A 26,192-nucleotide genomic window follows, 5' to 3' on the forward strand; every position below is an offset into this window, starting at 1 on the left:
GCCTTTATAACTTAAAAGAATCAATTTGCTTTTTAATTCTATTTTTAGAGTTTAAAACAATTTTTAAATTTAAATATATTTTGATCATGCTCTTCCCATTCCCCAAGTCCTTTTAGATCTTCACTCCTCCCTACTCACCCAACCTTTTTAGAAGCTGAGGTAGATTTTTATACTGAAACGATGCACGGGAAAAAAAGACACAGGACATACTAGGCCACATTTAATAAATTTAATAAATTAAGAGGAAGTCTCACAAAACTCAGAAGGGAACATACAGGAATCAGGAATAAGACAACACTTTTCAACCATTCACAAAAAGTACCATTTGACAAAGGAGAAAAATTATAGGAAATAATATAAGGCAGTCTTTTGCACGTGTCTTAAACAGTATACATATATAATAGTACATCAAAATGATTTGACAGTAAATTCACCACATTTATATTTGTCACATGGACTGTTTTAAAACATTTATAAAAGTTTGTAGATTTAACATTGAACTGTAGGATTTATTTCCAAATGAATATATATATTTCATACCAAACCGCACAGAACTTACGAAAAGCACACAAGTTGAGAATAATTGCTGTGTTGGGTACTATTAAGTACTACTACTTGATGACTAAGAATTATTAACAAATGTGCTATAAGCTATTATCATTCAACTTATTGCTAGTGCTTTTGGAACTCTGTGGTCTATACTTTATTTCTCTGTAAAACATGTGCTATGAGCTTGCCCTGATAGTTAAGAAAGAAATCAGATGTTTCCAGTTTTCTCTAATACAATACTTCAGATCTGAATGTCATTTATAGATTGCTGAAGGAGTTTTCTCCAGCGCTTTCTGTATCAGCTTCTCTGCCATACATTGATACGGATCAGTGGATTTATGCAACATACATGGCGTACATGCACAGCACCATCTGTATGTGCAGAACTCATGCTCAGTGCATGCTGTGTTTCTTCAGACTTTTTTTTTTATTTCACTAGGAAGTAGATCATCTCATTCAATTTCAGGTAATTGTTTTAACATGCAGTTCAACTGACCTAACAGGCAGGTAGACTTTACTTTCGTGTCATGTTTGGGCATGCTCAAGCAATTGACTGATGTCTGGCAGTGTTGTAAATCAAATAGAGACTGTTTGAGTTTCCTCAAATACAGCCGCTCTCCCACTGCCCCTGTGGCAGACTGTTGAATTTATCTATGCTGTATGTTGAGAACACACTCCAGGAGTTTTGGAAGTTCAGATTCTGCCTTCAGTAATTTCAAGATCGCAAGAGGCAACCTCCAAGGTGTGCAAGAGTAACTGTCGGGCATAAGATATAGCATCATGAATTCTTCAGAAATTTATCCACAGTTGTGCGAAATGGACACATAAAAACACAGTTACTGGAAACATGTATACTCTGCACACAGCATAGACTTAATGATCGGATTGAGCAATGCTTGAAAACTTGACATGGTTTTCAATTTCATTAAAATGATACTTAATTCTTAGAGAGCAGCAGGCCCACGAATGAAACAATGGCCAACACTTATTGGAATCCAACACTATATTTGAACAAAGATTTAAGTTTAAGTACATAATTGCAGTACAATGGAGAGCTTGCCACTTTCACAAATTAGCTGCAGCCTTTTCCTGCACTAGAGAGTTTGGAAGGATCTGAAAATGAGATAAATTTTGTTTAAAATCCAAATGGAAACTCTGTATTTCTATTCTTCCCAGAGTTCAATAAAAGCGTCTTTTGAAATTACTTTTTTTTTCACATTCTAAGGGCCTAATTCAGTAGTCCTTAATCAAGTAAAACTACCAAGGTCATAGTTATCTACCCTTCTAACACTAGTTTTACTTAAAAATGGACTGCTAGATTGGGTCCTATAGAGAGAGGTACCATAATTAAGAAAATATTTTAATAAGGCTCAAAATGCAAATTTCACTTTGTGTGTAGCACACGAATTACCAGAATTCTGAGATCAAAATCCAATTGATGTTGAATCCTGGATTGGGAATTAACTCTGGATTCTTATTTCCCAGTTTAGTCATGGAATTAGGTATTTACTAAGGACCAGAATGAAAACACTAATTCCAGTTTGTTTATCATAAAAATCAGAATTTGAAAATTGTCCTTAAGAAGTGAAAAGCTGTTTGGTGTATATATCTCTTTAGCATCCTTCCACTTCTGTAGTCCTGGTTAACCAGCTGCTATGTTAAAATACCACTATGTTTGGGGACAGACATTGCAGCAAAAAACTGACACGACATTCTAACAATGTCAAATTTTACCCCAATATGTAACAACAAAGTTAAATTCTGTCTCTGACTCACTGATGGATATTTTTCACAATGGGCAGAACCTATCTTACTGTGTTTATGTGCGTAAATGAGCAGAGCGAGAATTTAAAGCACATATTTACTGTTAACCTGGAAAAAATGCCACGGAATCTGTCAATTTAGGTGTGGTTTGAAATCTCACCACAGTCATGTGCATCATTCTGGTCTCCTGCAAATGCCACCTGAGATGAACGTCAACATTTCCATATTCACAAAAGAAACAGAGATAGGAAGGAAGAAAACAAAGGAGGAACAAGGAAGGGAGGCTTAAGGAGGGAAGGAGAGAGAAACACACACACTGTTATTCACCAAGGAATCAAAATAACTTAGTCTCCATCTATCAAAAACAGTAAATATAGAACCCCAAATCTCACTGTGAACACATGATTGTAAAGTACAGGTTTGCAAAGCTATTTATAAAAACACTGTTTTGTCACACAGCAGTATTTACATTAGTTATGATCCATAGGAGAACCAAGGGGGAAAACGTTCCTACAAGAACTCTCCTGTAGGAAAGCTGTGCTGCTCTTGCTTACACACTACTAATCCTCTCGCTGACCACATTGGAGGGATCGACAGGCAACTCTAAGTTCTCCACCTGCATCTCTATGCCTGGCTCAGTGTCATTAGCTTTCCTAGCCACACGTTCATTGGTATGTCGATAAATGTTAACATTGAGCTCCCTCCCAGACAAAGCAGTGGCAGCAACCCTAGGAATCTGTCTGACAGGAGGCTTTTTGTCTGGCTTATAATCGCAGCGCAAATACTTAGAGAAAGCCCTTCGGTACACTTTGTTGAAAAGAGTGTACACCAGAGGATTGATGCCTGAACACACATAGCCAATCCAAACAAACACATTGAGAAGCTTCTCCATCAGCTTTTGGTTACAGGCCTTCCCACAAAGAACAGACAGGATATTAGTGATGAAAAACGGGCACCACATGATCAGAAAGACAAAGAATACAATGCCAAGGACTTTGGAAGCTTTCTTTTCGTTGTTGATAGCTTGCATGGTGCCTCTAGGACGCTTTTCTTTCTTCTTTCGACGCGGCTTCTGATCTGGATTGGGGTTCTCAGCGTTCTCTTCATCACCAGCATTCTTCTTGCAGCAGCACTTCAGAAAATTCAGGCTGATTTCAGGCAGGTCCTCCTCGGTGTGACCTCGAAGTAGCATCAGAGTTTGACGGCGTAGGACGTAGATCGTTAAGAAGTAGGTGATCACCATAATCGTCAAAGGGATGAAGAATGCCACGAAGGACCCGATGAGTACGAAGTTCGGGTCGTTGAGCACGCACGTGGTGTTATTCATGAACACTTTGCTTTCGTCCCTCAGTCCAATCACAGGGATAGGAACTGAAACACCTAGAGGAACAAAAAGGTGACAAATCGTTACATCACATGCAATGACTGAGGTTTGTATAGTAGCACAGTCATACATTAGCATTTCACCAAAAGGCATTGAGACTTGATATTTGTTGAAAGCTATTCACGGCATACCAGGCAGTTTATAGAACACATTGGTGCAAAAGAAAATAATTGATGTCTGTGAATTGTTGTTATTGCATAGACTGTCCACCTTTGAGCCAAGCTATTGGAGATACGGCTATGTGGAGGAGTACACTGAGTTTGTTTTGTTCTATTTGCAGTCCTTAGAACTTCAGTGCCTCATGGAAAGTGCTCAATAAATATTTACTAAGCTAAGGAGCAGTTTCACATTTGTTCTCAGTAATTTCATTAAGTTCAGTCATTCATTTATTAGTATGATGTTACTCAAGTGCAATAATAATAATACATACATACATACACCATCTATAATAGTCTGTGAGGGTTGACTGGTTTGTGTTTCACATTATGCAAAAACTAACTTGTGAACAGAGCAGCTGATTTTTTTTTCTTTTTGGCAAGGTCGTGTGTGTGTCTGTCTCTGTGTGTGTGTATGTATTTGTGTGTTTGAGCATCAGCAATGAGGTTTCAAGGTCAAGAAACAGAATGAGGGCATGTCTTTGAGTTATTACAGAAGCTAGGAGTGGGGATGGAAGAAAGTAAGGGAAAGGAAATAGTAGAGGAAAGGTGAAAGGGAGGGAGGGAGGGAGGGATAGACAGAGAGAGACAGAAATAGAGACAGAGTGACAGATTTTTTTATTCATATGGGTATTGACAAGTCATCTGGGAAATTAAACTGGATTCCCAATAAGAAATATTAGTAGAAAGGAACGGGGCATACAGTGATCTTAATGATGAAACCTTCTGGGAACTCTCAGAACTTTATGGTAGATCATAAAGGTATTTCCCCCTCAAAACATATGGGATATTTTTTTTTGCTAAAAGACTTTTCATATTTACCTATCTTCTCTGCATCCTCAAGAAGTTAAATCCTTGGCAAAGGATTTAATCTTGTCTGTGAGAGTATATCAGAGGCTAGTGGGCTGCTGGATGTCCCATTGCAAAACGGGAGAGAAAGTAGAAGTGCACCCTCAAAGACAGTAGCTAACTGGTCACCACATAAGAACTATGAGAAACTTGATACCTTAAGGTCATACTAGTTGACATTAGTACTCCTTGTCAGCTGCAATGTATTAGACTGAATGTTCAAAGAAGAAAAGAAGTAGATAATATTGACTAGTATTTACTCTCTAGGAAAATAAAAACAGGAGTTGTTTGCAGCCAAGCACTGGGCTGAGCTCCTTGTGCTTAGCTGAAGAGAGAGAGGGGGGATCGTAAAAGCAAGGGAAATCAAGATCATGATTGGGAAAACCACAGATACAGCTGCCTCAAGCAAGTGGGAGCTCACAGCCTCCGAATTGAGAGCAGGGGATCCAGCATAGGACCGAACTAAGCCCTCTGAACATGGGTGACAGTTATGTGACTTGATCTGTTGAGTGGGGAGGTTGGAAGTGTGACCAGGACTTATCCTAGGTGCATGAACTGATTTTTTTGGAGCCCATTCCCTATAGTGGGACACCTTGCTCAGCCTTGATACATGGGGAAGTACTTGGTCCTTCCTCAAGTTGGTATGCCAGACCTTGCTGACTCCCCACGGGAGGCCTTATACCCTCTGAGGAGTGAATGGGATTGGGATGAAGGGATGGAAGGATGGGGAGGGAAGGGGAGCTGGGCCTAGTATTTAAAAACATGAGTATTTGGGAAATGATTATTAAGTATTTTCTTCAGACATTGAATTTCTGGTATGTGTGAGGAGTTTCTAGAGGAAGAAATAAGTGACAGTGTAAGAAACAGCAACCAAGGGAGCAAGATTACTGAACTCTAGGAAGAGCTTTGGAAGGTCCAAGTAAAGCAGTTCCTCTCCAGTTCTTGCCTCCTTGGCTGCTTGTGGAAGGGAGATCCTGAGTATGGAGATTCCTCAAAGAAATTTGTCGTTCTTCTATAGACATGGCTACAAAGGGAAATGTTCCTATACTTGAAGGTCCAACTTTCCACTGAAGATGTTCCCATAATCTTTGAGACTTTCTGAGAGACAAGTGAAGTCCCTAGGGAAGGTCTCTCATAATGGCTGTATAATCCGTGCACATTAACATCATTCAGAGCCCAGCTCTGGAATACTATGAATGTACTTCTGTTAATAGTTTGATCTCATGTTCCTAAGGGATCTGAGGAAAGTCTTCTTAAGAGACAGTGAGGTTGCGGGGGCAAGGGTCACTATTATGTATTTGAGTATAGAAGGCCAGTTATTCCCTCCCCTGTGTGTGTGTGCTTCCACACATAAGCATTTGTGTGAGCTTGCCATATAATGTCTATAAAGTTATAGAGTTAAGATGACAATTTTCACGAGTTGATTTATCCCTTCCAGAACTGAACTTGGGTCGTCAGAATTAGAGAGCGAGAGGTGTTTACCTCCTGAGTCATCTCACCAGCTCCTGTGAGGACAATTTTACACCTGGCATTCTTTTGTCCAGTTTTATGTACATTGAGGAAAGGGTAAATCTGATGGCTCTCTTCTATTTCATCCATTCTTTGTGTCACATGCTGAGCCATGTGTGTTATGGATAACAGAGATGAAAAATCTTTTATCTTAATTTGGTTAAAACCCTCTACAACAGATATAATTTTGTTGAGTCGTTTAACCTCTTTACTGAATCTGTACAATCATAAATTTTGTTTCTGGAAGCCATGAATGCAGTCAACAAACAAGAAGTCTTTTAAAACACCATATCTATATTATCAATAATGATTACAACAATAATATTAATAATATATATCATTAACTATTTTCTTTGATACTTTAGTAACTAAAAAAGTAGTATCAGCAGTTCTCAAAGTGTGGTTCAAGGACCCAGAGCCTCTGAGACTCTTATAAATCTTTTCTTGGTACAGTTTTCCTTTTCTAACTTTCAGCATATTTTGGGAGTTTCATTGACATGAACTTATGTAACTCAGCCTGGCCTTGATCTTCTGATTTTCCCACCTCTACCTTCTGAATGCTCAGATACAGGCTTCTCTTTTCATCTTTTTGTCTTGGAAACATCTCAATTGATTGAATGCATGTATGCATTTAGGAACATATCTCTTATTGTATCAATAGAAATTTAATAATTCAAACCTGCAAAACAATGCTTTTAATTTAAAAAAATTAAATTGTATCGATTTATATAAAAATGTGTAACATGTTGATATTAAACAGGCTTAGTTTATTATTATTTAAAGGAAAATGACTCATCATGGTCTTTTTAAATTTTTAATGTCCACCATCACAAACATTAACATTTATATTATTGATACAAACTATAATCCACATAATTAAAAGTCCTTGGGAGACCACAAATGTGTTGAAAAGTATCAAGGGTCCTTAAACCAAAGAATCTGAGAACACCTGCTTTGTGTTCATAGGTAAAATATTTAGCAGATATGTAAAGTCTTTCTTTTCATTTTCAATTCAAGTAATTATAATAAATGTGTTATTACACCATTAAGCATAAATAACAATACTACCAACAATAGCATACCTTAAATGAATTAACTTATTTTTTATAAAAAATTGGAAAGGCACTTATTATTTGATCAAGCTAACTTCAGAAAATTTAAATTAAGCAATTATGTGCTCTTTGATATTTTTTGCATCCTTTATCAGATCAAGTAAGAAGGATAGAAACGAATTGATTTGACATCATATACCATCAATAATGTCAATGAAAATAGCTACATTTTAGTCAGTTTTTCCTATATGTGATTATATGATTCAATTATTAAAAATTTTCCATATACTTTATATATTATTTAATTAAATACAGACAATAAAACATATAAATAATTATGAAGGGAAGTAATTTAATATTTCTGAAGTTAACTTTTGGTAAGGCTGTATCATTTTAACTTATTAGAAACAGTGATAACAAGTAATATTTGAGTAATGCTATGAATTGCAGATATTATTTCAGCTAATAAATAGTCGAATATAATGCATGCATTTAAATTCAACTTAACAGTATAAGTTAAAGAACAGTATTTAAGTTAATTAAATTTAACTTAACAGTATAGAAACAATGGATTCAGTAATATGCATTTTAAGTTTTTTGAAAATATTATACATCACTACTATATATATTTTGTTAGAAATATGATATATCACTATAACTTAGATATTAATGTTATTTAAAGATAAAATGAATCTTCAATAAATATGTAAAATATACCAACATTATGATTATAGAAATAGTTATTACTGCTGCCATTACTACTATCACACATTACAGACCTTTACTCATAAATTGCTAATTATGAATGTTTACCGACTCACATACTATATTTTCGTGTATTATCTCACTCTAATTTAATAAAAACTCATTTATTAAATGTATTTTGCTGCAAAATATTAGCCTGAGTATTACTGACTCTTTCACTGGTTTTTCATCACAAACTCTGTCTACATGTATTATTTTAGTCTAGTTTCCTAGAATATTCATTTAATGAGATTATTTTATCCCAAAAAAGTAAATTTAGAATAGTCTATGTATAAATGAATTTATATTAGTTTCTAAAATCTTGAATTCAAGCAACACAGATCAATTATTTTCAAACCATCAGATCTTACTTGCCAATGACACTAAGGTAGAAATTTATTTTTTAAATCGTCTTTGAATTTATGATGTACCTTCTACATGATAGTATATTATAATCATTGTTGACTAGACAGAAGGTTTCAAATTGTTTTCATACTTAGCGAACCTGATTTGAAAAGCATCTGTAGACACTAGCAGCAGTGTTTGCAAAATGATTATTGTACAGCAGCCGCAGCAACACAACGGAAAGCAGAAAACTCTATCCCACAATAGTCACAAAGAGTTCTAGAGTTAGAAACACTTCCTTTGCCTTTTAAACTAAGACAATTGCTGTTTAGAGAGGAAGAAGTCATAACGGAATAATAAACAGATTGTCAAGATATAGGCAATAAGTGACGGGTGGCTGGAGACATGAAAAGGACAAACAGATAAATCCCCAAGAATAGCCTCTCCCAGAATGAAACTGTAGATTAGAAAAATCACTGTGGGTCTTTGGATATGTCTCTGAAATATCTATTTTCAAATAAATTTCCTAAGATAGCCTCTCCAACAAAATAAAACTATACATTAGAAAAATCGCTGTGGGTCTTTGGGTATATCTCTGATATATTTATTTTCAAGTGTTATTCAATGTGGAGAGGGCATTTTTCAAGGCCATCGAGCTGGATCAAGCTGACATGACTAATCCCTTGTCTCCTGCTGTGAGTCCCTTGAAAACCACAGTTAATAGCATGTGATGAAAGACTGTTATTAAGAACTGGAGGAGAAGTGGATCTGGGAGAAGTGGGGGACACTGAGAGGAGAGGAGGGAGGGGAAAACTACTGTGGTCAGGACATAATATATGAGAGAAAAAAAATAAAAAGCAAAAAAATAACAAAGAAAAACAGGATTGCTTCAATTTTCAGATGAGAAATTGTTACTAATATTTGGAGAAGGGGCATTCTGTATGCTTGAGGTCTAATTCAGTTATGGTGTTGGTGGTTTGAAAACTTTAAGCAACCTACACTTAACCTGTACCTCAATGACTTTAAACTTTGAGCCAAGAAAGAACACAGGCATATATGTGTGTGTCTATGAATAGGTATATATGTGTGTGTATTTATTTATAGGAGACTGACTGCTAGCATAGTGCTAAGAATTCCTTATGTCATATTGAGGAAATGTGGTCTAAAAGAAGACAGTAAGATAGAAATCATGAGGAGACTGAGCTTGCAAGAGGAAGACCAGGGGAACAGAAAGTACACTTGGCCAGAAATGTCTGGGGAAGTGGGTGAGGGAGGTTCTGGTTCATGACTGGTAGCATGGGGAGAAGAAATTTTCAGGAGCACTCTTAAATGGCCACATTGTTATCATAAACTAATGTGGCTTGAGGAAAGTCACTGTTATTCTCCTGGGGAACCGCATTTCCCAGGAGGTCCCTATGCACAGGCGCAGAGTGAAGCATGGTCCGCCTGACTCAAAAGACTTCATTTCCCAAAAACACAGACACCCACAATCCAACACAGAAGCAGAATGCAGCGTCTGATGCACGGTACGCTGGGTTGGTCTTTAAAAGGCAGAGCCACGGTACCCTCCTTCTCTTTTCCCTTTCTGCTTCTAGCCTGCACTGTCCCCACGCCCCTTTCCTGTAATAAAGTTACACGTGGGTTTGTTTGTACCTCGTGGTCTCTTTCGTATTCTGCAGAAACAACAACAGTCACTATGTATGAATGAAAAGAAGCTTAGACATTGCAGCTAACCATAGTGGGATTAAGAGGACTCTAAAACACAGAAAAAGGGATGGTTAAAATGAGAAGTAAAGGTCTCTAAGGAGCCAAAGTGAGATACAATCAGAAAAAAAAATGACAAAATGGCAGAGAGATATTTTTTCCTATGGGATCTGTTGAAAGCATAAATTCGTAACAGTAATTGTCAGGGTCTACACAGAAAGTCAGAAAGTGACAGAAATGAAAAATAAGTGGCAAAATTAACTGAATTATTGACTGGATCCACAAAGTGATTGATGTTCGGGTGGGAGCTTCACCACAACCCCTGACATCCATATACCCAAGAGTCTGGAATGTTCTGGAGGAAGCTCAGATCCAAGTCCCTTCCCCGTCTCTCTCTGCATTTCAGAAAACCCGCCAAATGATGACCTTGCTCCCAGAGATGCTCAAGACCACTCCCACAGGGTTTTTAAACTTCTTCCTAGAAAATAAACGTGATTTTCCAGTCTTCCTTTTCTGTCTCCTTTCCAGGAGGCCGAAAAATCATGAGAATGTTGTATTCATTAAACCTGGGCCTTTTCTAATTTGGTTTGACTTGGGTTGTTGTGTTGGCAGAGAGGATTATCAGAGTACAGAAACTTTTCAGATGACATGGATGTTTCTCGATTCCATGCAGCAACCAGAAATCGAATGAGTTTTTCTTAGAAATAAGACAGTTGAGCACTCATAAGCTACAAAGAAAATATCCTGAAGAGTAAGTGTGAAGAAGTTGGAAAAAAAGAGACCCTGGGAAAGGATGCACATTTAGGTTCCAAGAGGAAAATAAAGCTTCAGAAAGAAGGTAGCCTCAGTTCTCTAATATACACATGGAAGAGAGATAATGATTATATACAGGAAAACAGAAATCTAAAGGTCAAGAGAAACGGGAGATTAAACGTCAGGAATGAGTCGCTGAGATCTTTAGAAAGTTCCATTGACAGTACAAAGTGACTGCTTCTTGAAAAGGGGGACAAGAGGAGTGGTTCTCAACCTGTGGGTTACGACCCTGCTGGGATAATCTTTTTGTACTATGTGTGACAATGTGTCTCTGCCTTTCCTCACCTGCCTAAGAAATTGTCTAATTGGTTTATAAGGAGTTGAAGGGTCAATAGTTAAGCAGGAGAGGTTAGGTGGTACTTCTGGGGAGAGATAGGAACTCTGGGAAAGAATCTGGCATGAAGGATTCAGCAGTGAGACATGGAGGAATTTAGGCATACAGTATGAAGAAAACGTAGTGAGCCACACGGCACAATGTAGATTAATGAAAACGGTTGATTTGAGTTATAAAAGCTATTTGGAGAGAAACCTAAGTTAATGCCAACCTTTCATACTCAGTAAGTTTCTCTCTCATTATTCAAGATCTGATGATCCAAAGAAAATCCGACTCTATGATCCCATTTGATAAACCTCTTATCATCAAAAATACTTACATAATGATTCATAACAGTAGCAAAAGTTCAGTTACGGTGTAGCAACAAAAATAATTTTATGGTTGGGGTTCACCATAACATGGGTTATTAAAACGTGGCAGCTTTAGAAAGATTGAGAACCACTGCTCTAGAGGGAGAAGGAAGTAGGGGGAATGCCAGACTTCCATCCAGTGGATTGCAATCTACTGTGAGCACACAGAGGGAGGCCAGGACTATTACAGGTCTCAATCTGGGTTGTGTTAAGTTGGAAGTGCTCACAGGGGATCAATATGAAAACCTTCTTGACTGTTTGTATTCAAAGTTCTGGAGATAGATGGAAGTTATTCACATACTTTTTCTTAAAAGGTGAAATTACGAAGTCATGATTTTTAGGGGGAAGATTGGTGACAAAAGAGGAAGCTGGAATGTCTTGGGATTGTGTGCTTCTTTTAAAGAATAGTGTTCCTCAGTCTTTTAAAGAATAGTGTTCTTCAGTGGAAACAAAATGGCATATAAGAGACTTGGAAGGTGTCAAGTTATTTTAATATTCTGCTATATTTAAATATAATCTCAATATTCTTAGAAATAGTAACACATATAGTTTTTGGTGGTTTGAGCAAATGAACCTAGGGCCTTACATGTGTTAGAACCACCTCTCCAGCCCTCTTTGTGTGTGTGTGTGTGTGTGTGTGTGTGTGTGTGTGTGCTTGCATTCTGATTCTGTCTCACTAAATTTCTCAGGATGACCTTGAATTTGCTCTGTAACCCAAGCAAGTCTTATGTTTGTGATCCTCCCTCATCATTCAGAGTGCTTGGGATTACAGACCTGTATCAGCTGTCCTGGATTTGTACATGATTTTTAATTACCACAGCAAGTAACAAAGACTAGTGAAGTTCAGAAAAAGCTGATGAGCATCTATCATGTGACAGACACTGTTTCTGTCACAGCTCAAGGTGATTTGACAATAGCTCCACTTCATGTTAGTGATATAATTTACACTTCCAAATTATTTTCCTGCTGTATTGCAGGTATTTATACACACTTATACTAATAACATTTAGAAACACAGAAAATTTTTTAGCAGCAATAACAAAATATTTATAGGTACTTGAAACAGAACAAGAAGCAAGAAGAAACTATAAGATAAAGAATCCAGGCATTTCATTCAAAATTGGGAATCATGAGAATTGAAATTCCACTTCCATTGTCCTTTTCCTGAGAGTTTTCTCTAGAACTAGAGAAGTTGGTGTCTAACTGAACATTAGGAATAAAGAAGTCAGGTCTGCCAAAAGAACTAGGGTAGAGGTGGTATTACCAGAGAAAGAAGGAATCTCTGAATTGAGGAAGCCTGGAATTGCCATGCAAAGTTCCCTTGAATTCTTGCTTGGCACCTGAGTCTTCTGTGAGCAGGACTCTGAGGCAAACATGGAGCCAGCATCATTTAAGAGGTTTAGTATATTCAGAATGATTTTAATATCATCTCTTGCAGGGAAAACAGAACTTGTATTTGGCATTATATAAAGAAAAAGGGGTCTAGGACACATCTTGAACATCTCACTATTTGTAAGTGAGAACAAACTTTAAAAGAAAAGTTTTTCCCTTCCTTTGGATTTTCTTTTGATATAATATCTTACTATGTAGCTCAGGCTGGCCTGGAATTCATTTTGTATTCACTCACAATCTTTTTGCCTTGGTAGCTCTCATGAGGAGTTCACATACATGCAACAGCACACCCAGCATGTCCTTTTCTTAAATATGTAGCCTGTAATAAGCAACTGAAAGCAAACCTGCAACTCACTGTTACTAAAACCCAAGAGACCATCCATGGCTTCTTCAAAAGCATTTTTACAAGGTTACAAGAGATACAAAGAAATGAAGGAATATACCAAAGGTGATATTAAGTCAACAGAAACAGATCAATGCATGAATTTAACCGTTACAATGAACAGAGAAGAATTTTTATCATATCCCCCAGAAATGATAACTGTAGTGTAGAAATGGAAATTTCAGTATGGATGTAAAAATGGAAGACAATCTTACACATGTAAGATACACTCTTTAAAAAACTGGATGGGATTGCCTAACAACTGCACATGAATGGGATAAGCAGAAAGATGAGGGGCAAAGCTGAAAGGTAATTATTTTCATAAAGATGTCCAAAGCTCCAACACAGTTCTCATAATTTACCTTTCTCTGTCTAAGTATGCACTGATTCCTAAGGCTATGATTTGTAAATATCCCACATTACCCCAAGTTCTCAGTTCTGGCTGACTCTCAGGCTTTCTGCAAGCAGTCTGTAAAGTCCACAGGAGATCTGTAAACTCTCTAGCTACATGCTGATGATGTGTCCCAACAATAACACAGACTCTGGCAAGGGGGTAGACTTATTGTTTCCAGGCATGAAAGTAATCTCCATCTAATTACCAATGAGCCACTAAACTAATGAGGCAGAGACTTCATTTACAAAGAATATATGCTTTGTACAATTACTCCAGAAAAGTCACTAAACCAACAGAAATCACAATTTAGAATCACATTGGAAACAACAAATCCTAGGGAATAGGAAAACTGTAAATTCCAGCAAGTCATGGTTAGCAGTAAAAATATACTAATCCAGAGAAAGAAAACATATGGCCAATGCATAATAAATAAAGCAACCAGTAAATTCTTTCCCCCAGGGAGCCTAGGTATGGAACTTGTCACATAAAGACTTTAACTTTGTTATTTAAAACATTAAGCTAACTGAAGGCAACAATTAGTATGTTCATAGAACAGAATATTATTCATATAAATAATAAGAAAGTAAGGTATGGCCAACTTATTTCTCAGAAATACAACTGAAAAGTATAAAAGAGCAATGGAGGATGGGGATATAGGTCAGTCATATAGAGCTTGCCTAAGCATACAAAGATGTCTTGGGTTCCATCCTAATCATTGAGAAAGATGTTTCTAGAAATAATCATGGGGGCATAAAGCACCAAAGGAACATTTAGTCAGAAAAGATAATAGTGCTCAATATGAGTGTGAGATTCTACAGTGTCTAAATAATCTACATTTTATTCTTCCCACCTCTCAACTCAATGGACAGGAAATCTTCCCTTGACAAAATACAGTCAGTGCACAAGGTTTTCCCACATTTCTAGTTTTAGTCTGAAGTATATGTTTCAGGAAGAGGAAGACATCAGTATTCTTTGTCCTGCCAGGGAAACTACTAGGTGAGTTTAATGACAGTGAGTGCGGGGACTTCACTGTTCTGCTCAGGCCCCAGTTATACAATGGCAGCTTTATTTCGTGACTGCTGCTACTGAAAGGTACAGAGTCCTAAATTGCTGTTTTCACAGATCATAAAGCAGTAGTTCCATGTCAAGAGAAACTAGTCAAAAATCTAACTCTTCCCCAAGCACTCTAGTGACTGCAGTGCCTTTATTATTCAGAAAACCCCACTAGGATTCCCCATTCCTCCCATTTCTACTCCCTGAATTGTGACACTGAACTTTTATCTTGGGAGAGAATTGACAATAAAGTTAATAGTTCTTAATTTCTCCTCAGAGAAACTAGCCTATTTACAGTATAGTTAGGACATTGAAAAACAGTATACCTGTATAATGAAAACTCCTTAATAAACTAACTCAGCCATCATAAAGTATGTCAAAATACAATCATGAGCATACACACACACACACACACACACAATACTAAGAAGTGAGGAAGGAAAGAAAGGGGTAGAACAAATATTTTTAAAATAATGGCTGGAAAGTTCTCAAATTTATTAAAATTCAATAATCTACAAATCTAGGAATTCAATCAACCCTATATCATGTATATCAACAGAACCACAAAAATATACATCAGAATTAAACTGTTGATCACAAAAAGAGAAGGAGATGATTTTAATTTTAATAAAAAAGGAAAAAAGGGCTTATCTCATAAGTCACAATAAATAACAATTTATATTAACTTTTAGGTGACATTTATTTTAAGTAAAACCAAAGAACCTTAATACAGGTAAATGAGTCATAAATCTATCAGAGAAAGGTGATTAAAGTCCTTAAAGTAATTTTTTTTGCAATCAAAAAGAATTGCTCAAGCTCATGGAGTGGTAAGGTGGCTCAATGGATAAAGATGATGCCACCAAGTTTGATGACCAAAGATTATTATTTTGGACACCTATAGCTGAAGGGGGAAAACTGACTACCATAATTTATCTTCTGATTTCCATACAATTTAGTAGAATGTTTACATACACAGATATACTCACAAGTTAATAAATAAATAAGACAAAAATTTCAAAAGGTTATTAAGAAGAGATATAGGTAAATCTAGAAAAGAAAAGGCTGAGAATATATCACCATCACACTTATTTTACAAAAACTAGTAAAGAATGTTCTTAAAACTGAGAGATTCTAAAGGGTAAAAATAAATCATTATAAGAAATAAAACTCATGGAAAAGTGTTTATGTAATTGGATTATTTGAGTTCTTTTTTGGTATCTAGTTTCTTCTCAACAGAAGACTCTCAAATAACAGAGAAACAGTTGAAGAAATGTTCAGTATCCCTAGCCATCAGGAAAACTTGAAAACAATTCTGAAATTCCGTCTTAGAGTTGTCAGAATGACTAAGATCAAAACCACAAAAGACAGCTTATGCTGGAAATGATGTGGAGCAAGAACACTCCTCTATTACTACTGGTGGGAAAGCAAACATATACAGCCACTTTGAAAATCAATAAGGCTATATCTGAGAAAATTTGGAAATAATCTACCTCAAGATCCAGCTATACCACTCTTGGGCATATACCCAAAGAATGCTCAATCATACCATAAGAACACTTGCTCAACTATATTTATAGCACCATTATTTGCAATAACCAGAACCAGGAAGCAACCTAGGTGCCCCTCAACTGAAGAATGGATGAAAAATGTGATACATTTACACATTAGAGTATTCCTCAGTTGTTAAAAATAATGACATCAGGAAATTTGAAGGTAATTGAACAGAACTAGAAAAAATCAACCTAAGTGAGGTAACTTGAACCAAGAAAGATAAACATGGTATGTATTAACATGTAAGTAGATGTTACCTGTAAAGTACTAGATGACCATAGTCCAATCCACAGCCCCAGAGAGGCACAAGGGGGTAACCCATGGACCTCCCTGGGAAGGCAAAATAAAGTAGATCTCCTGGGTGTGCTTGGGGAGGGGAACAGTTGGGAATGGGAACTTGAAGGATTGGGTCATGAATTGGATGAAGGGGAAGAATACTCAAAAGAGATATCTATACAGATTGATGGAGCATTTTTAGGCCACATAGAAACCTAGAGCAAGGAAAACTCCCATGAATCTAGAAGGATGGCCCAAGCTAAGACTCCTGGCGACAGTGGATACGTAGCCTAAACTGTCCATCTTCGGTAATCAGATTGGAGACGACCTCAATTGTCATCAGGGAGCCATCATCCAGTAACTGATGAAAACAGCTATTGAGACCCACAGACAAATATTAACTCGAGTCCAGAGAATCCTGCTGAAGAAAGGGAGGATGGATTGTAGGAGCGAGAGGGTTCAAGGACACCACAAGAAAACCCATAGAAAATGCTAACCTGACTCACAGGAACTCACAGAGACTGAACCAACAATCAGGGAGCTTGCACAGGACCAACTTAGGCCCTCTCTATATATGTTACAGTTGTATAACTTGGTCTAATTGTGGGACTCCTAACAATGAGACCAGAGGCTGTCCCTAATGCTTCGACTGGCTCTTGGGAACTTATTTCTCATACTGGATTGCTTTGCCCAGCCTTAATACAAGGGAAGGTGCTTACTTTACTGCTACTTGATCTGCCCTACTTTGTATAGGTAGGCCCCTTTCTGAACAGAAACAGGAGTGGATTGAGGTAGGGCTTAAGGGAGATGGGAGAGGGAATAAGAAGAGAGTAGGGTGGGAAAATTGTGGTCAGTATGAATAAATAAATAAAGAACATAGCAGAAACGTGTTTCTACAGAAACATTGAATGTTCTAATACTGTAAACATGGTATGTAAATCATTTATGTTTTCAGTATAAGTACTAAATTACAGTTAATTTTTCAAAATATAAGCAATATAAAAATATATAAAGTATAATACTCAAAATTCAAAATGTATTAAGATTTCTTCCTGTGTTTTATTCATGTTTTATGATCAATGTTCAGTTGCTATCATTTCAAAATAATTGATATAGCTAAAAGATGTGTTTTGCAACTAAAAGATGAGTTTATAGTTACTCCCAGTAACTATAAAGTAAAAATATGCACTAGACACATCAGTAATAAATATCAGAAGTTGAAGCATACCTCTAGAGTTATTATTATGGGAGAAATTTTTAAGAGGAATAAGTAACTGCATTAAAGCTACAAAGCATGTATGAAGATGTACAACAGCACCTACTGATAATGACATTAAATATAAGTGAAATAATTGTCTAGTTTAAAGACATAGAATGACTGTATGGATAAAATAACATCTATAAGTCCAAGCATATATTGAAAGTAAAGGTAAATCAGAAGTCTATGGAGATAGAAGAGGGCTTTGGATTCCCCTAGAACTGGAGTTATAAGCAGTTGTGAGCAGTCATGTGAGTGCTGGGAACCAAACCTGGGTCCTCTGTAAGAAAATAAACTTCTCTAGTCACAGCAATCACCGCATCCAACAATTTATTCTTGAAGAAGTAATATATCAAAACCAGAATTTAAAAACCAATAAAAATAGAAATACAACATATAAAAAATTGAGTGAAGAAGAAATTTTATAACTATTGGTGCCTACATGTGAAACAAAATAATTTCATAGATGTCTTAATTGTCAAAAAAGCTTGAAAATAGTAAGAAATAGTCAAATATATTAGTTAAAAAAACAGAACTTCTGAAAGTAAGTACACACCTACACTCAATGCATCTTTAACAAAAGTAAAAAAACAGGTTTCTAAGGAAAAAGAAAAAAAGATAGCAAATGGTGGTGAAGGGGTGGAAAATGGAAACCCTTACATGTAGTTATTACAAACGTAAATTGGTATAGTCATTAAGGAGAATAGTATTGAATTTCCTCAGGAAATTTAAATTAAATTAGAAATACAAAATAGCAATTTTATTACTGGGTATATTTCTTAATGAGACTAAATGAGTGTATCAAAGAAACATTTGCATTTCCACATTCTTTGCAACATTGCTCATAATAGTCAAGAAATGGAAACAATACATGTACATGGTCTGATGAGTAATTACAGAAGTTTAATGTCTGCTTGTGATAGTACAATATAGGGTTGCGGCCTTGGTATTTGCAACAAAATAGATGGAACTGAAGATTACTGTGCTTAATTAAATAATCCAAACAGAGAAAGACAAATGATATAAATCTCATTCAAATGCTGAAATTAAAAATTGCTGATTATATTAAACTTGAAAGTAAAGTGGAGAGAATAGAAGGAAGTTTAAAAAAAATATTGACATAGTCATTGATATGTAAAATTAGATTCTTCTGTTGAGAATTCTCTGTTTAGGTCTAAGATAAAAAGAAAGTAACAAACATAAAACTATTAAAACCACTGATCTAGGACAATATAAAAATAGAGGGTTAAACTAAATAAATGATGCTTTGTTGACATTCTAGAAAGCATTGTTTCCATGAGAGGGATGTTGTTTTCAAGTAAAAGTGTCTTCACTACCAAAAAAAAAAAATCACTGAGGACAGCTATTACTGGAGAAGATGTAGAATAAGGTGAAAAACTCCTCCACTGCTGGTGGGAGTGCAAAATTTTATGTCCACTTTGGAAATCAATATGGCAGTTTCTCAGAAAATTGGGAATCAATGTACCTAAAGACCCAGCTATACTATTCTTGGGCATATATCCAAAGGATGCTCAAGGATACCTGGTCAACTATGTTCATTGCAATATGATGTGGGATTCCTCTCTGTATGCTATGGATATGTTTTATAGCCATTAATTAATAAAGAAGTTGCTTTCAGACAATGGCTTAACAAAATATAGCAAGGCTGGAAATATATATATATATATACACATATATACATATATATATGTATACATACACACATATATATACGCACACACACACACACACAGAGAGAGAGAGAGAGAGAGAGAGAGAGAGAGAGAGAGAGAGAGAGAGAATAGGCGGAGTCCAAGAGAAGCCATGAAGCTATGTAGCCACCACAGGAGATAGATGCTGGATGCAGGAAAGAACCTTACAGTAGGCCATAATCACGTGACAATACATAGATTAATAGAAATGGATTAATTTAAGATGTAAAAGGTAGTTAGGCATCGCTAGAGTGTTGCAATTAATATAGTTCAGTGAGATTATTTTAGGTCTGGGCATCCGGGGAACTGAACAAGCAGCATCTGCCTACAGCAGAATTATTCATAATAGCCAGAAACTGAAAACAACCTAGATGCCCCTCAATGAAAGAATGGATGAAGAAAATGTGGTATAGTTATACAATGGAGTATTACTCAGCTTTAACAATTAATGACAGTATGAAATTTAAAGGCAAATGGATGGAACAAGAAAAAAATCATCCTAAGTGAGGTAACTCAGACACAGAAAGACAAACACTGTATGTACTTCCTCAAAAGTGGTTATTAAATGTAAAACAAAGGATAACCAGGCTACAATCCACAGCTCTAGAGAAGCTGGGTAACAAGAAGAGGCCTAAGAGGGATGCATGAATCTCCCTGTTAAAGGGACATATGTGAGATCTCCTGTGTAAACTGGGGGCAAAGAGATGATAGAGGGGAGGGAAGGGGGGATGAGAACATGGTACTAGGTGATTAAGTTGGGGCAAGGATGGTGTGGGACAGTAATGAAAGAGATATCTTGATAGAGGGAGCAATTATGGGGTTAGGGAGAAACCTGGTGCTACAGAAATTACCAGGAATCCACAAAGGTGATCCTAGCTAATATTGAACTGGCCTTCGTCTTCAATCAGATTGGTAAACACTCTGTCATCATAGAACCTTGATCCAGTAATTGATGGGAGCAGATGCAGAGATTTACAGCCAAGCACCAGGCTGAACTTTGAGAGTCCAGTCAAAGTGAGGAAGGAAGGATTATATGAGCAAGGGGAGTCAAGATCATGATGGGGATATCAACAGAGACAGCTGAACCATGCTTGTGGGAACTCATGGACACTAGACCAACAACTGTTGAGCTTGTATGGGACCAAACACTAGACTCTTCACATTTGGATGACAGTTTTATAGCTTGGTTTGTTTGAGGGGTCACTGGCATTAGGACCAGGATTTATCCCTGGTACATGAGCTGAGTTTTTGGGCTCCATTTCCTTTGTTGGATGACTTGCTCAGTCTTGGTCCTGCCTCAACTTAATATGCTAGGCTTTGTTGACTACGCATGGGAGGCCTTACCTATATGGAGGAATGGATGTGGTATGGGTTGGGGGAGTTGGGTGGAGTGGGAGGTGTGAAGTGAGGGAGAAATGTGGTTGGTATATAAAATGAATAGAAAATTTAAAATAAAAAAGGCAAAAAATGAAAAAAAATTAGTTAGACTCTTAATAGTAGATTTGTTATGTCAAAAAGACAGAAACCACAAATGAGGAGAGAAACAGAGACAGAGCCAGCAAGACTCCAAAACAGATAATGCATTCTGAAGAATAAATATAATAAATAATGAAGAAGAATTAAGAAATACTTAGACACATGTGAGATATCCTCAAATGTACCAATGCATGCAAAATTGGTGTCCATAAAGAAGTAGGTACAAAAGTGTCCGAAAGAACATTTAAAGAAGTCATGGCCAATTGCTTAACTAATTTGAACAGTACTAATTTTCTATATATCCAATAAGCACCATGAACTCCAAGTAGAAGAAAGTTAAAAATGAGCACTGTAAAGATAGCTTAAGAAAATGTCAAAATTTAAAGGCCATGCACAAATTTCAAAACCAGAGCAAGAAGCAGGCCATCACAGAAACAGAAATCTCAAAAAGATGAAATAACTTCTCCCCAAACTGGGAGCTGAAATAAAAACACAGTATGCCTTCACATTGAAATAGTATCAACTAAACAGAGGCTAAAGTGATAAAAATGGCAAACAGTCAAGATGACATATTGATGACAGACACATAGTCATCCAATGAAAACACTATAAAATACATGAAGAATAATTCACATAATTTAAAGAGATGTAGATAATCCCAAAACAGTATTGAGAGTCTACCGCATAATTTTCAGTGACAGGTTGAATAAACAGAAAATTAACAAGGAACCACAAGACTTGGTCTCTGCTATCATATATAGACCTAGTAGATATCTATAAAGTGTTCCACACAACAACAGCAGAATATACATTCTTCTTAAGTGCACCCACAACAGCTTCCAAGTGGACTGTACATTTTTCCAAATAGACATCCAAATAGGAAACAATTCTCAATTAGCTTAAATGGATTGATGGCAGGCAAAATATACCTCCCAACCATCATGGAATAAAATAAGAACTCACTAAGGAAAGGGTACTTTGGAAAATTTGCAAACATGTGGATTAATTGGAAATTAGACAACTTTATCCTATATGAATAGTGAGTCAAAGCACAAACTATAAGATATTAAAATATGTTGAGATAAAGAAAATGAGAACACACCATAGCAACAGTATGAGACACAAAAAATGGTGCTTAAAAATTATAATTGTAATTTATACATTTAAAAGATCTCAAATGAATCAACTTATTTTCGTTTGGAAGTGACAACTGGAGAATAAACCAACCCCAAAGAGGAGTCACTGAATGAAATTTCTGTCAAAATCTGAATTAAGCCCAAAGTAAGCACAGCAAGGGACCTAGGAAAGGACCAAATCAATGACATGAAAATAAAAGTAAAGGAGAAAATTCATGAGTAATTTGCTTCTTGAAGAATTTCAGTAAGAATTATATAGCGTTAGCAAAATTAAGAAGAAAAGAGAGAGAGAACCATTCTCAGTAAAAGGAAGCCATTACATATTAGACAGACATTAAAAAGATCATATAAGATTTTTGCATGCTGCTTTGTGTCAACGCATTAGAAACATTAGGTAAAATGCACAGTTCTTTGAAAATGACTAAGTACCAAAATAGTATGAAAAACAAAATAATAATATTCCTATTAATTTTGAAGTAATTAAATCAACAATTAAGACCACACACACACACACACACACACACAACCTGCAAGTACAGAAGGCTACACAACTAAATTAGTTGTTCTAAACAAAATGATACACTAAAAATCTTCCAAAGACTTAAAAAGATGTAGAGACAATTTCAGATTAATTTATATATATGTTCCTCACACAAAAACTGGAGACCAAAGAAAATAAAAAGGCAAAGTAAAAATCTCTCTGGACAATTAGCTAATAAAATGTTAATTAAATTAAAAAAGAATCCAATAATATAGCAATAAGGAATCTGCTACCAAATGGAATCTCCTTAAGCAATTCAAGACTAATTACAATCCAAAAGCATATAATCTACTACACTAAGAGAATAAAAGAGAAAATAAATCCAATAATCACCACACTAGGCACAGGTAAAACCATTTAAGGAAGTTCGTGCCTAGTATGAAAAGTCACAGCTAATATAGAATGAGAGGGAATTTCCTGAATCTGATGAAAGATTTTTTTAAAAGGCCAGAACTAACACACAACATTTGTTTCTTTTGTTTTGCTCTGCTAGGCCCTTATACATGCCAGGCAAGTCTTCTACCATTGAAGTCACACTCCAGCACACAAACATCACTCTTAATAATGGAATTCTAATATGTTTCTACTCAGAAAAGAAGGAAAAATGTCTTCCACCTCCACTTTCACTGAACACTACTTTGCACAGCCTGTCAAGATAATAAAGATTTAAGACAGGAAGGAGCAAATGAATCTGTCATCGTTTAATTGACCTTATGGAACATATCTAGAAAATGGCAGTGTCTTGTAACAAGCTCTTAGAGATGTCAAAGGAATTTAGCCAGATCTTTGGGCAGAGAATAAATAAGTAAAATTTAGATGCATTTAGTTATGAATGCCACCAAAAAGAAATCAGAAATTAAAACCAACACTATTTACAATAGTGGTCAAAGAAATTCAATGCCCAGAGATGTGTTTACGAAAGACAAACATGAGACTGAAATCTGTAAAATAGAATTTAAACAACTTAAGTAAATATCAAATATTTATCTTTACATATGGATATGTGTATAATTTGCAAACCATAGTATTGTTTAGACTTTAGTGTTTACTTAATTGATTTATAGATTCAATACAATTTTGCTTTTTTAAAAAAGATACATTACTTTTGAGACTGATAAGTTAACTTTAATTTTATGGAAATGAAAATATTTTTGAAGACTGTGGATATTTTTGATGAGTATAGTTAAATGATTTATTTTACTGTTTATCTTTGCTTATCTGTCAGACTTAATGCTTGAAACAATGACTACCAGACACATTCAAGTTTCTCAAAACCGTGCATAGCTAGATATTTTCTCAAAAAATAAATGTGTTGAGCTCAAGTGAGTTATCGAGAACAGACGATGTTTCATGCCAATGACACAATTTAAACTTTCATCAGAAAATGGAAATTTTTAATTTTTAACACAGGAAATATACTGCTATTCTATGAGTCACTATATGTTTAAGAGTAAGGTATAATTTTGAAAATTGATCTATTCTTCATCTCAGAAATCACTGGTAACTTTAGTCTTGTTCCTCATAATCACAAAGGGTGTCTTGTTGAGATCTTATACCTCTTTGTAGATTTGTCTGTCTGTCCTTGGTGTTTTGTCTCTCCTCTTTGGATGAAGCCAAATTATTGTGTACATAAATATGTTAAGTTATATTATCCAGATGAACTAAATATCTCATCATAACATAGTAAACACTTTACAATTTTTTTTACCAAAATTTTATAAATATTGTTGCTGTATAATTCTTGTTGGTGTTTGAGGAAAGAATCATTTTAAAAATTCAACTTTTGTTTTATGTTCTTAATATACTATAAATGTTTGTGCTATTTTTCTAATTCTGACTTTCTTAGACTATTTAGATAATTTATAGTTAGTGTATTTTGACATATATTTGGTTTTAATTCTACATTTTACTGTGTCTTATATTTTCTTACTTAATCTATCTTCCTCTTTATATTTAATATCCCCTTTTACATTTTATTTATCTATAATATTCCTTTTTTAAATCTGAAAGTTAAGCATTTCTTTTACATACTTTTGTTTCCCTTTATTGTATAAGTTATTCTTTTTTATCAAATCTTAATGTAAAATATCATTTTATCTTAAAAAAGTCTTTCTATATCTATCACCTTATATGCTTATTTATAAAAGGAGAAAATGTGAACTGAACTTATAAGCACAATGTTGCTTATGGATATCCATATGATTCTGTGTGAGGCTTCATGACTCATTATCTAAAGGCATATTGCTGTGTGCACACAGAATCATCTATGATAACTACAACAAAACAGTCTTAAAAGTAATATAAATTTATTTACCCTCCTAACTCAGAGATAAAATCTTAGAAGATTAATGAAGAGTTAAAAAAAAAAAGTTCTTGATCTTGGTATAGTCTTCCTCTAAATTTTTCAAAAAAACATATATTGAAGAGAAATTATTTAATGAGACAAAATGTAAGAATATAAGTTCAACTGGATGAGAGGGAGGAGAGAGGATTAGAAATGCTCTTACTTCCATCTAGTTAAAATTCTTAATTTTAATATCAGAATGGTCAAAACATTTATGGATATTTTAAGTATGTGAAATAACAAGATCATTTCTCTCTCTTTAAATATTCTGAATATTTACAAATCCAACAGATGACTTTTTATGTTTAAACAGAACTCATAAACTAATTAAAATTTATGAGAAATAGTAGATTATGTTTAATAACAGCACAAATTTATAAATGTTTATTTCATGACAATTTAAATTGTATTATTAAATTTCCAAAATCAGTAGGTCAATAATTCAGAAAAGATCTTTGTTTTCATGTTTCAATGCTATATTTTTAAAATTTAGGCTTTTTCTTATAGCTTTGTAATCACAATATTTTGTATCTGTGTTGCAGAATTCTTTGGTATATTAAAGAAAAATATAATTTAGCTGTACAAATTGAAATCTTATGTCTTCATATCCATATGTATTAAGCTACTTTCATTATTTTTAACCTAAATATCAGATATGTAGGTTAAGAATAATTACTCGACTCCCGATCAAACGCAAATGTTACCAGTCGACGTCTGTAGGTTGTTCACAGTACATAATCCGAAGGTATTGAGCATAGCCGCTGCAATTCTATGGCCAGGTATTTACCTATTGATATTGCCCAAACGATGGCAATCTTCATGATGGCCTTAGTCCGCGAATTGAACCGGCTATGCTCAATAGGATTACGTATTGCTACATACCGGTCCAGCGATATGGCGCAGAGGTGCATGATGGACGCAGTTGAAAATAGCACATCTAGTGAGATCCAGACGGGGCACAAATATCTAGGTAATGGCCAGACATAATCTGAAAAAGAACAAAGAGAAGAAAGAAACACATGTTATCCAAATTTCACTCTCTATACTTCTCCACTTTAGTCCACTTATTGCTCCCTCTCCACGACATTTTAAAGACAGTGAAATTTCATTATCTTCTCTAGTGAT

General features: G+C 35.4%; 1 protein-coding gene across 2 annotated transcripts in view; it reads right to left on the reverse strand.

Moving 5' to 3' along the window:
* Positions 1-215: 215 nt before the first annotated feature.
* Positions 216-26,192, reverse strand: part of Htr2c (5-hydroxytryptamine receptor 2C) — a 235,181-nt gene continuing 209,204 nt past the window's right edge. The window contains exons 5-6 of one of the 2 annotated variants that reach the window (XM_048441990.3): positions 25,855-26,055; positions 216-3,693 (exon numbers count right to left, since the gene is read on the reverse strand). In XM_048441990.3, the coding sequence (XP_048297947.3) occupies positions 2,864-3,693; positions 25,855-26,055 (1,031 nt within the window). In that variant the 3' untranslated portion in view covers positions 216-2,863. The remainder of the gene's footprint in view (positions 3,694-25,854; positions 26,056-26,192) is intronic. The other variant, XM_085685141.2, reaches the window with a different exon arrangement.

This window comes from Myodes glareolus, chromosome X (assembly GCF_982192425.1).
Source record: "Myodes glareolus chromosome X, mMyoGla1.1, whole genome shotgun sequence".
NCBI classification, from domain to species: Eukaryota; Metazoa; Chordata; class Mammalia; order Rodentia; family Cricetidae; genus Myodes; species Myodes glareolus.